We start from the raw sequence: 11,522 nt of genomic DNA on the forward strand, positions 1-11,522 counted from the left end.
GTGAGAAGATTAGGGAAGAAGGTTGAGAGATCTCACGGATAACTACAGATGCTGGCACATGGGTTTCCTATTCCTGACTTGAAGAGGCTGAGAATTCTTAGCTCAAAAACCTTGAGGTAGGTCTCCCCAAAGTGAAGAATAGTTCATTTTCTTTGAGTGAAGATGTTAGCTTCCTTTTTCAGTTATTGATTAGACCCCTGATTTCTTCAATATGCTGATTGAGAAACAATTTGGTAGTTAAAATGCCAGGAGCCATCTTGTTAAACCTAAAGATTAGCAGGTGATCTTCCTGAGATGCTTCTGCCATGGACTGTAAAGCTGACAGATTTACTCCTTTAGGCATGGCCGAGGAGATGGCAATTGAAGAAAGATTACTTGAAAATATGCTTTTCCCATAATTATTAAATATATAATAATCACTATGTGTTGACCCATCCTTTCGCACAGAATTCTGCAGACGTGTGGAGATATTCTATCTTGGCATGTGGCCATGTGCTCAAATACATAATGATCCTATAGAATTCCTAATTCGATCTAATACTTTTATGACGAAAGCTTTTAGAGATGGTCTCAGTTGCTAGAAAGATGGCATAAAGTTAGAATCAAGAATAGAACGAGCCCATCCTCATAATAGTAAGTAAAGGCTGCATAATAAAAAAATGCAACGGGTTGTCATAATTACTCTAAAAAGTGAAATAGACTTGGGGCAAATTTGTGTTCAAGGTAAAATATATAAGTCCAAGGATAAAATCATGCATGTGCACTATTATAAGGCAAGGCTATGAAAGAACTATTACTTTGAGCTTGTAACAAGTACATAAAGCAAAATGCTCCTTTGAATTTAATATCAACATCCTTCTATAACTCCCAATCTACATAACATTTGATCTCAGTGGTAATTTTCTGAAGAACTTTTGGTCAAAGAAGGTATAAAATGTTCTGGGAATAGAAAAAAAAGTTTTGGTTGAATAGTTTGCCTTGGGCAGCTCTGTCCCATCCATCCAGCCCTCCATCCCTCCTTTCTTCCCTCCATCCATCCATCCATCCATCCATCCATCCATCCATCCATCCATCCACCCACACAAAGTTATGTTTCTTTGTCTGTATGTATGTGTATAGGTATACATATATTTGTAAGGATGCATAAATATTTGTGGAGTTAATTGTGACAGATAGTCTGGGTCTGGCCAGAGTGTGTGTATATGAATGTATTTGTGTCTGTGCATATTTGCCTGTATAAAGCATCTCAAATGTTTTTCTTCTCTTCTTCTCTGGTTCACAGAGAATTAACCACCGTAGGCAAAGAAACTTTTGGCTGACTCACAAGTAAAAGGAGCACTAGCAATTATCCTTTTATTTAATTCCTTGATGCTTAACAGCATGATTCTATTGCCAGATATTAGTGCTTATTAAAGTACAAGTAATAAAGAGTTGTATTTCTCTAGTTCTTAATGAAGCACAGAAAAGTATTAAAGTATTTTTTCAGCATCTAATGAAACAAAGAACTTTAAGAAACAGATAAGAATTTTAACTCAGAACCTTAAGAAGAGTTGTTTCCCAAGCATGCATTAAAGCACAAAGAGTTAAATAAAGCACAGAAAGTTAATGTTTAATAAAGCAAAGAGTTAAAAAGAAAGAAGCCAGTAGTTTTTTTTTTGTTTGTTTGTTTCTTTTTTTTTTTTTTTTTTTGGAGCTGTGGACCGAACCCTGGGCCTTGCACTTGATAGGCAAACGCTCTACCACTGAGCTAAATCCCCAACCCAGGAGCCAGTAGTTTTAAAGAAGCAGAAAGAAGGTTTTTAGGATTTTTTTTAGAAGGTATCAGTGAGCATTTAGTATACAGAGCTCGATGTCCAAAGACCATCAGTCTTTAAAAGTATGTCTAATGATGCGTCCCACTCCAACTCATTCCAGCCTGGACAGGCTGGTGGCATTAAATTCGTTTAATAGTCATTTTCTTGAGAAGTATAATACAATTTATTTGTGAGAAAGAACCACAATACTAACAAAATAAAACATCAAAACCTACTTTAATAATTTTATCTAAATGTTTCTAGACTCCCTTCTAGCCTACCACCCACAAGAGATAGTGAAAAGGAAAGATTCATAGGCCAATGGAAGATATGCACCTGATAGGAAATAGTCCTTCAAGGCAAATCCAATACATGTAGTCAGGATCTCAGCAGTTTAGTTCACATGACTCATCAGCAGTAGCTCGATCCACTTACAAACACCATTCACAAATCTACATTAGCACTTTCATCCAGAAGATACCATGAACCTCTGCCAATTGTCCAGAGTCCACAGAAGTGTCAAGAAGCCACCAGAATTCCACCATAAGTTTTTTGGTCCTTTTCTGTTAACAAAGTCATGACACACAATGATCAGAAAAGAGTTGCAAGGAAAACCAGTATCACACAGAATTCTCAGTAAAAAAACCCAGCATCAGCAAAGCCCATTGGAGACCTGCAAAGACTGGCAAGGAAAACCAATACCACATAACATTGTCCACTATAGGACAATAGTGGACAATAGGCTGTTATATTTATACCATTTCCAAACATGACATGTTCTCTCAAGTATCCTCTCTAGCAAAAGATCACATGTCCCATTTTCAGGCAGCTTCCAGAAAAATACCACATGTCTGTTGTCAGGAAACCATCCACCCATGTGTCTGCATCAGCAAAAACATCCTCTAATAAGACAATTTCCAGAAAAACACATGGCACAACTGATTCTGCGAAGAAATCAAAAGTTTCCACTTCAGTAATTTTTCTTACATTTTCACTGTACTGATTTACTTAAGACTGTCATGAGAGTTGAAACATGAGCATCCTGCAAATTAAATGACTAAAAACTAAACTCAAATCCTTGGAAGTATAGGAAGCACTCTTAATCAGCAATACAACTCGTTAGTTTCTTATTTTTCCTTAAGACATCTCAAACTGAAAAAGATCCTACCAAAGACTCATGCAGACCCATGCAGGCTCCATGATTGCCACTTCAGTCTTTGTGAGCCTATAAGAGCCCTGCTTTAGGTCATTCTGTGGGCTGTGGTGTTGTGGTGTTCTTGATCCCTCTGGAAGTTCCAATCCTTCCCGCCCCTCTTCTGAAGGGTTTAGTTTGTCTGTGGGTCTCTGCATCTGCTCCCATTAGGTGTCAGAAAGAAACCTGGCCTAGTTACTAATCTATGCATGTAGCAGAAATCAGAGTATACTTAGAAATGATTCTTTTTCTTGGTCACTTGTGTTGGGCTCAATGCTGGGTCTATGGGCCTTCTCACTTCCATCTCCTGGAAAAACAGGCATTGTTAGGAATGGGTGACCTCAAATGACTGAGGCATCAATTTAGAACTGCCACTGATTGGCCATTCGCACAAGATCTGGACCACTTGGCATTCTCAGGTCATCATCAGCTTTCCCAGCAATCACATCACATGTGCCTCCTAATGGTGTGGAAAAAAGTAATACAAGATAAGGGGGTGTCCTATAGAATTGATTGCTCTAAGGCATTTTAAAAAATCATGATTTCATGTGGGCTGCACTAGCCTTCTCTGAAATAAATTCTAAGTAAATGGGCTACTCAAAATAGAATTATTCCCCATGGCTGGAAGGAATTGATACTATATGCTAGTTAACCTTTGCAATGGATAATATGTTGGAGCGAAGGAGGTACATGTATTGAACAGTAAAGTATATTGAAGGGAATGAATATAAGAAAGACCAGTTGCTAAGTGAATGTTAGCAGTATGATATATAAGAACTGATTCAATATGTAGATGCTAGTATAGAATAATATCACTTTGTGACTTAAGAGTTTTGGGAAAAGGTAAGGAAAACAGTTCCTCTCATTTACAAAGATTATATAAGGCTCTAGAGTAAACAGATTTACCAAAATTGTAAAAAGATTAGTCTCAGCTGTGAACAAAGCCAAATCAGATCTTCACACTAAGCAAGTGTTCATAGAGACCTTGGTGTTTGAAAATTCAAATACTGAATGTAAAAATTTATAAGAAAATTAAAGTTGCAGGCATCACCAATGGATGAGTGAATAAGGGATATGACCAATACTGGTTCTAACATGTACCATGCTAATATAATAGATTAAAATTTGTGGGATTCCCTACTCTTCGAGTTCAGTAGATAAACTCCATGAGGGCAGTGTTAGCAGAGATTGTCAAACAGGAGGTTCAGAAGCCCTGTAATATATACAGTGAATGGCCACCCCAAGACAGCTTTGTCAGTACTCAGATCAATTTTACTTAGGCTCATTAAAGACTTATCAACTCTTGGGGAACTGAAGACAGGGATATCCAGGATGGGCAAAAGTCATTTTTGGGGAGTTTAGGTTTTGTGACATACATCATTAGCATGGGGAAGCAAATTTCTGGAATCTCAGGTACTGGTTGAATAAGTTTTTACAGGAGGAAGAAAGTTGATCCTATAAACTAGTTGAGGATATGACATTCCTAAGGTAGAGGTGAGTGTGGGGAATTAGAACATCCCAGAAGAGGGAGAGAAGGAGAAACTCTGTCAACAAAGAGAATACTCCATTATGTGCAGAGTCCTAGAATGCTATCCAGGCAATATTAGGCTTTGACGTACAGTAATTAGTAATTTTCCTACAAAGCCATGGTTAAAGGTATCTGATATCAAAATGTCCAGTGCTTTAATTGCAGGAAATACGGTTACTTGCAAAGGGACTGTGAACAAACCACCAAAGGTCTCAGACCTCAAAATGCCTGGTGCATTATGTGTGGGAAATGTGATTATTGGCAACAAAATCATGAACAAGGCATTTGTACGAACAATGTTTTTTCTTAATAAAAACCAGAAAGAAGCCTAAGCATCCAGGGTTGTGCAGTTTATGTGGAAAGGTTGCCAGCCACTGGGAAAATGACTACAGGTCCAAAAGGGAAATGTAAAGTACACTCTTCCCATCAGGAAATGGCCTTTGAAGTCAGACTCAGGGTTCTTCAGCAAAAGTTATGAGCTATTGCAGCTAAGGAGAAACATGCACACCAAAAAGTCTTAACATGACATTGGAGATTTAATGCACACTACTGCAATCAGCAGAGCTCTTGACTTGGCCACTGGTAAGCACCTCAACAATTGCTTAAAATTCAAAATTATAAAATAACTCTTATTGTTTATGATCCTCTGTCCTCAGGTACTGCACCAATGATCTTGGAGGGAGTGGACTGACCTTGCAAGGATGCATTGTGTACCCAGGAATTATACGTGAAGATTTCAAGGGAGAATTAAAATTATAGCTTATGTACAAAGAGAACAGCAATTTAATGCAGATGATATGTTTTTTTCAGTTGTTACTGTTTGCTTACATCAATGATAAAACCATTCATGTAGGAAGAATTGGGGACTTGAAAGTACTAGAAACTGTGCACTTGCAAAGTGTTGTTAGTGTTCAGAAGCCAAAATTAAAAATTGCAATTATTGCAATGGTATTGAAATAGAAAATTTGGTGGAGATGGGAGCTGATGTAATTATTAAATCACAAAACATATAGAATTTAGCATGGCCAGTTTACAAGGTTTGTATACAGATTCTAGGTATTGAAAAGTTATCTTAGTTAAATCATGAGATGAGTTAAATGTATGGGAATGGAAGGTCAAACAGGAACATTAATGCCTTATGTGGCTGACTTACACATACATTTTTGAAGAAGTGATCTTTTAAAACAGCAATTTACTTAGATCAATTTCCTGCAATCTAAGAGGCAGCCCAAGATGAAATGAAGGGTGAAATGGTAGATGTTTCTGGGGAAGGTATTGATAGATGTCATCAAAACTATCCCAGGGTGTACAAATGGTCCAAACACGGGATATAAAAGACATTGAGTTTCAATTTTTATAAGGAGGAGGGCACTGGTTAAATATCAGTGGTTCTACCCTTAAAATGGTTTACTGACAAGTTTGTGTAGACAGATCAATGGCCCATAACAAAGAAAAAGTTACAGGAGGAAGGAGGTTGGGAGGACCTTCTAGAATGTACCAGAGACCTAGGAGGTGAACGACTCTCAGGACTCAAAGACAGGAATCTGAAATGAAGTGACATTCAGTGGAGAGAGGGAACTTGTAGAGCCCACCCCTAGGAGAAAGACAGGGCATCAAGTGAGGGATGGGATTGCCATTCCACAGTCAAAAACCCTGACGCAGAATCGTTCCTGTCTGAAAGAACTGCAGGGAAAAAATTGAGAAGAGCCCGAGGAAAAGGAGGTCTAGCAACAGGCCCGAATTCAGATCCAGATCAAGGGGAGGCCCCAAAGCCTGAGGTTATTACTGAGGCTATGGTGTGCTCACAAGAAGGGGCCCATCATGACTGCCCTTCGAAAGAGGCAACAAGCAGCCAAAAGAGTTGGAAGCAGATATTTACACACAAGCAATGGACAGAAGCTGCTGACCCCTGTGGTTGAATTAGGGAAAAGCTGGAAGAAGCTGAGGATGACTCCCCTGTAGGAGGATCAGCAGTCTCAACTAATCTGGACCCTGAGATCTCTCAGACACAGGGCCACCAAGCAGGCAGCATACATCAGCTGATATAAGGCTCCCAACACTTATACAGCAGGGTCTGGTCTCAGTCAGAGAAGATGCACCTAACCCTCAAGAGAGTGGATGCCCCAGAGATGGGGAAATCTGCTGGGGTGCAGGATCAGGCGGTTAGAGATATCCTTGAAAAGATGGGGGAGAAGGATATGGAATGTGGAAAAGTTAGAGGGTGTACCGGGAGGGTAGAAAAACTGGTGTGTAAAAAAACATTAAATATATAAAGAGTTATTTATTTAAAAAATTTTTAACTCATGAGGGAATAAATGAGAATCTGATATTTTTACAAGATTGAGACAGGAGAATCTCTGAATAAGGACTGCAACCAGATATACATGAGAATGAAGTTAGCATTTTAATTGTCACACAGTGCACAATGACATTATGCCTACACCTATAAATGTTAGCAGATAAAGTGTAAACTTTATTAGGAAAGAGATTGCAAGATGCATCTGTGGAACACATAGTTCCCCAACTTGATTGTATTTTGGTTATTTTTGATTTAAACTCATTCTCTTTTTGGAAAGAAATATGATATTATGGAATTGATTTTCTTTGCACAAAAATTAAAAAAATTAAAGAATTACATAGAAAATAGTTTCTGACTTCATCATAAAAGTTAGGATACAACTACTTTAATTGTTAGAAACAGGTCTGACAGACAGGTACTAAATACAGTAGCTTATCCTGATATTATTCCATTATGGGCAATCCATGACGATTGGTAAAAAATGTTACCATCCAGGTAAATAAAACTGACACATCTTACATTTTTCACTCATATTCAGCTCTTTATTATGAACCTTATTTAATTATTCATAAATTAATCCAATACCACATAATTTCATAAGCCATAAATTTATTTTACTGAAGTATAGGTCATTTAATGATGAAAGTTAAATTTTCAGGGTTAGTCCTGGAACTGTCCTAGATTTCTCAACTGAGGTTGATGTATATTTTGAATATCCTTATGTGAAATTTACATATTTATAACAACTCACATTGTAGAACTAAATAAGTTCTCTTTCAATCCAAATTACAAATTACTAACTCTCATGCTTTGAAATAAATTCTATGTAGTCTCAAGTATATGCATATAAATGTTCCCAGGCTGTCATTACATAATGTATTTTGCTATTTAATTGATCAAGATATTTAAAATAAATGTTTTAAGAAAGTAATATTTTCATCCTTTAGCATATACTTGTTGGTATTTAATTATATGTTCCTCAATTCCTCTTATAGATTTCATGCATATTTATCTTTAAGAAAACTTTACAGGGGATTTTTAAAAATATGCATATAAATAAAGTCTACAAACTACCAAAATAGTTTATTAAAAGCAGCCCCTACTTAACAGTGAATTAGGAAACACAAGATTAGAAAAATGTAAGGATTTCTTCCACAAGTGAAAAAATTTTTAAAAATGGATGAATGTTTGTTCTTTTAGTTTTCATGACAATTACCTTGAAACAACATAATTTTACTATAAACTAAAAGATTGTTTTAGCACTTAATAAAGTAACTGTTTCTAAATGTACAAAAAGAATGGATTTTACCTTTTTTCTAAGCAGAGCGTACATATTGTTTAATACTATCCAAGATTGACCATTGTCTAGCATGATGAGAAGAAACACAAGTGACTTATAAGAACACATCACTTATAAGAACATGTGAACATAAAAAGAAAGATGAGTTTTGTACAGGGAATGAGTTACAGAAAAAGGCTCTAATTTGTATATTATTTTATATAACATCCACAAGTATTCACTTTGACATAAAAATATTCCTGAATAGATTACCTAATGCCCCCTTTACATCCTTGTTCCTCAGAGTATAGATGAAGGGGTTCAGTGTAGGAGTTACTACTCCATACAAGAGAGCCATGAACTTGGGTTGGTCTTTTGTAATAGAGGAGGGAGGCTGAAGATACATGCTAATGGCTGGACCATAGAACAAGAGAACCACAATGAAGTGAGAGGAACATGTCCCAAAGGCCTTTTTCCTTCCCTCTGAAGATTTGATTTTAAAGACAGCATGCCCAATACTAGCATAGGAGGCAAGAATTAAACACAGAGGAACAGCTGAAAGAAAAATGCATACCACAGACAAAGCAAGCTCATTCATTTCTTTTTCACCACAAGCAATTTTTATGAGAACTGGAATCTCACACACCAAGTGATCCATTTTATTGTGGCCACATAGAGGCAATTGCAGAGTTACAGTGGCCTCTGTAACAGCATAGGTAATTCCAGTCAGCCACATAATGGACACTAACAGGAGGCATTTACGCTGATTCATTATGAGGGTATAGTGCAGTGGTTTGCAGATGGCTACATATCGGTCAAAGGACATAAGAGCCAGGAGGATACACTCTGTGACCCCCATTGTGTGGAAGAAATAGAGCTGAACTGCACAACTCATGTAGCTGATGGTCTTTGTGGAGCCCCCAAGGTTAGTTAGCATCTGAGGCACAAGGCTTGTGGTGTAGCAAATGTCCAGAAAGGAGAGGTTGGTGAGGAAGAAATACATGGGGCTATGTAGACAGGGGTCTAAAATGGACACCAGAATGATGGCAATGTTTCCAATCATGGCTGTGGGGTATGTTACCAGAAGAATAATAAAGAGAGGAAGTTCTAGCCAAGGACGGTCTGCAAAACCAAGTAGAATAAACTCTTCTGGGTGACTTGTATTGATCAGTGTCATTCTCTGCAACCTCACTCTCCTGTAGTAAAGAAGTATCAAGAAAGTTACTATTGTAGGAATAGAAAAGCCTCCCAATTCATTGGTTATGACTATGGAACACAGGATTGGCATTCCACATTCGAAATGTCATGGTGCTGGTTAGGAAACAATCAGTCCATATTGAAGACCTTCGTTTTATCTTCAGTAATTTGGTAAAAATGGGACAAGTGATATACATTTCTATAATCCAAACTCCAGTTAAAAAATAAAGTGTTATTTTTCTGGAGTTGGCTAAACAGCTTGCAAATCTGAACTGATAAACACCAAGTTTACTTATAGGCACATTCTCCAAACATAAAGTAGAAATCAAATATAGAAAAATTTGACATAGTGTCTGGATTTTAGAATACATACACAGAACAGAAACATCAATGTACAACCTTTCACATGCAAATATATACCTACATGCACACCAATTATTGTAACAGCTCAGTATTAACTATTTCTGATACAACATTTGAAAGGTTGTTTTGAATTATTTGAATATACATGTGACATAAAGGTGAGGAGCTAATTTTAAGAGCAGTGATAAACACATTACTGAAACATCATAGAAATATTTCCAGGAATCAGTCAGAGAAGTTAGATAAAGAGCTCTGAGATCTTAGTATGGAAAATTGGCTGGTCCATTTCTATATTCTGGTCCAAATTGTCAAAACTTCTGCATATGAAATGAATATATTTGAGATATATACAAACCTCCTTTATGTACTTGAGATTGAGCAAGAACTTTTAACACTATTAACCTTTTTTCTTCATATTTGTATGGTTCTCAAAATTCCCCATTTATAAGCCAAATGAGTTAAGCCACTGTTGCAGTGTTATTCTTTTGAGGCATATATGTGTTTTATTGTATAAATATTTAGTGGAAGTTTTGACATTAGATAATTTGTGATAAATTATTATTAACTCATTCATCTTCTAGATGTATTTATTTACCAACTGAGTTCAATGTTCTCTTTTATTGTAAAAATTGGGGCAAAAATCTGGGACACATTTATTTTTTCTTATTCACATTGATATTTTAACTCCAAGATTCTTTTGTCGGTAGATATCTTAATTCAGACAGAGTGACATTCAAATCCCAGTGATTTTGTATTTCCTGGATGTATGCCAGTACTTCCTAGCTATAGGAAAGGCTGATACAATAAAATCAAGGGACAGAATAAAACAATGTTTTGAAAGCTATAACGGTTTATGTACACAATTTATTTATGAGTGTTTCATAGAAACTCATAGCTGACATAAAATGAATATTCAAACATTATGTTATGATATCATTCAATTGCCCAAATCTGAGTTATTTCTCTACCCAATTAACATCTTCAAGGCCGACCATTTTTTTTATAGTTAAAAGCAGTTCTCAAACTTTCCTTCATTGAAACCTCAGGGCCATCCTGTGAGGGCCCAAAGAAAACACTCAGACCAAGATATAAATCATGTTCTATGACTACACACTAGGTAAGATGTATAAATTAAAAAAAAATCAGAAAACAAATAATCCTGAATGTTGGAAAAGTAATAATTCCTACAACTTAATTTTAATGCAATATCTAAAAGTTACCTAAAGCTATGGGTGTTTCGCTTCCACATATACCTGTGCACCACATGTGTGTCTGTTGCCCACAAAGGCCAAAAATGCCAAAGGATACCTGGAACTAAAATTAATGATTGTGATCTCTATGTGAATACTTGGGATAGAACCTAGTTCCCAAGAAGAGCGATCAATGTTATTAACTGCTTAGGCATCTATCCAATCCCTCAAACAACTTCTTAATGCGTTTTTTATTTCGTGATAAGCACTGGAACAAGCCTTTCTGACTCCTAATATCCTTTAACAGTAATTCCCTCATAGGAGAACCGTATTCCTCTATTTTAAGATATATAACCATGTTTTCCTCCCCTCTTCTGAATTACAAACACACACACAGAAACACACACACACACTACCTCTCTTCTCCCATATCCGCTGTTCCTATTTCATTTCAGAAAGGAGTAAGCCTCCAAGTGATATCAAATTGCACTGAGAACAAGATGCAGAAAGACTAGGCACAAACCCTTACATCAGTCCTCGACGAGCCCACCCAGTAGGAGAAAAAGAGTCCCACAGGCAGCAAAATTGACAGAAACACCTTACTCTTATTAATCAGAGTCCAAAAAATGTGGATGGAGATAGAAAAAAATCATCCAACGGAATGCAGCCCAGACCCAAAAA

The 11,522-nt window shown here is 36.8% G+C and overlaps 1 protein-coding gene across 1 annotated transcript; it reads right to left on the minus strand.

The window, feature by feature from the left end:
• Positions 1-8,329: 8,329 nt before the first annotated feature.
• On the minus strand, positions 8,330-9,268 carry Or2n1i (olfactory receptor family 2 subfamily N member 1I). The gene is given in 1 exon segment (NM_001000890.1): positions 8,330-9,268. A coding segment is annotated over 1 exon segment (939 nt).
• Between the last annotated feature and the right edge of the window lie 2,254 nt (positions 9,269-11,522).

The sequence above is a fragment of the Rattus norvegicus genome, chromosome 20 (assembly GCF_021556685.1).
Source record: "Rattus norvegicus strain SHRSP/BbbUtx chromosome 20, alternate assembly SHRSP_T2T, whole genome shotgun sequence".
Classification (NCBI taxonomy): Eukaryota; Metazoa; Chordata; class Mammalia; order Rodentia; family Muridae; genus Rattus; species Rattus norvegicus.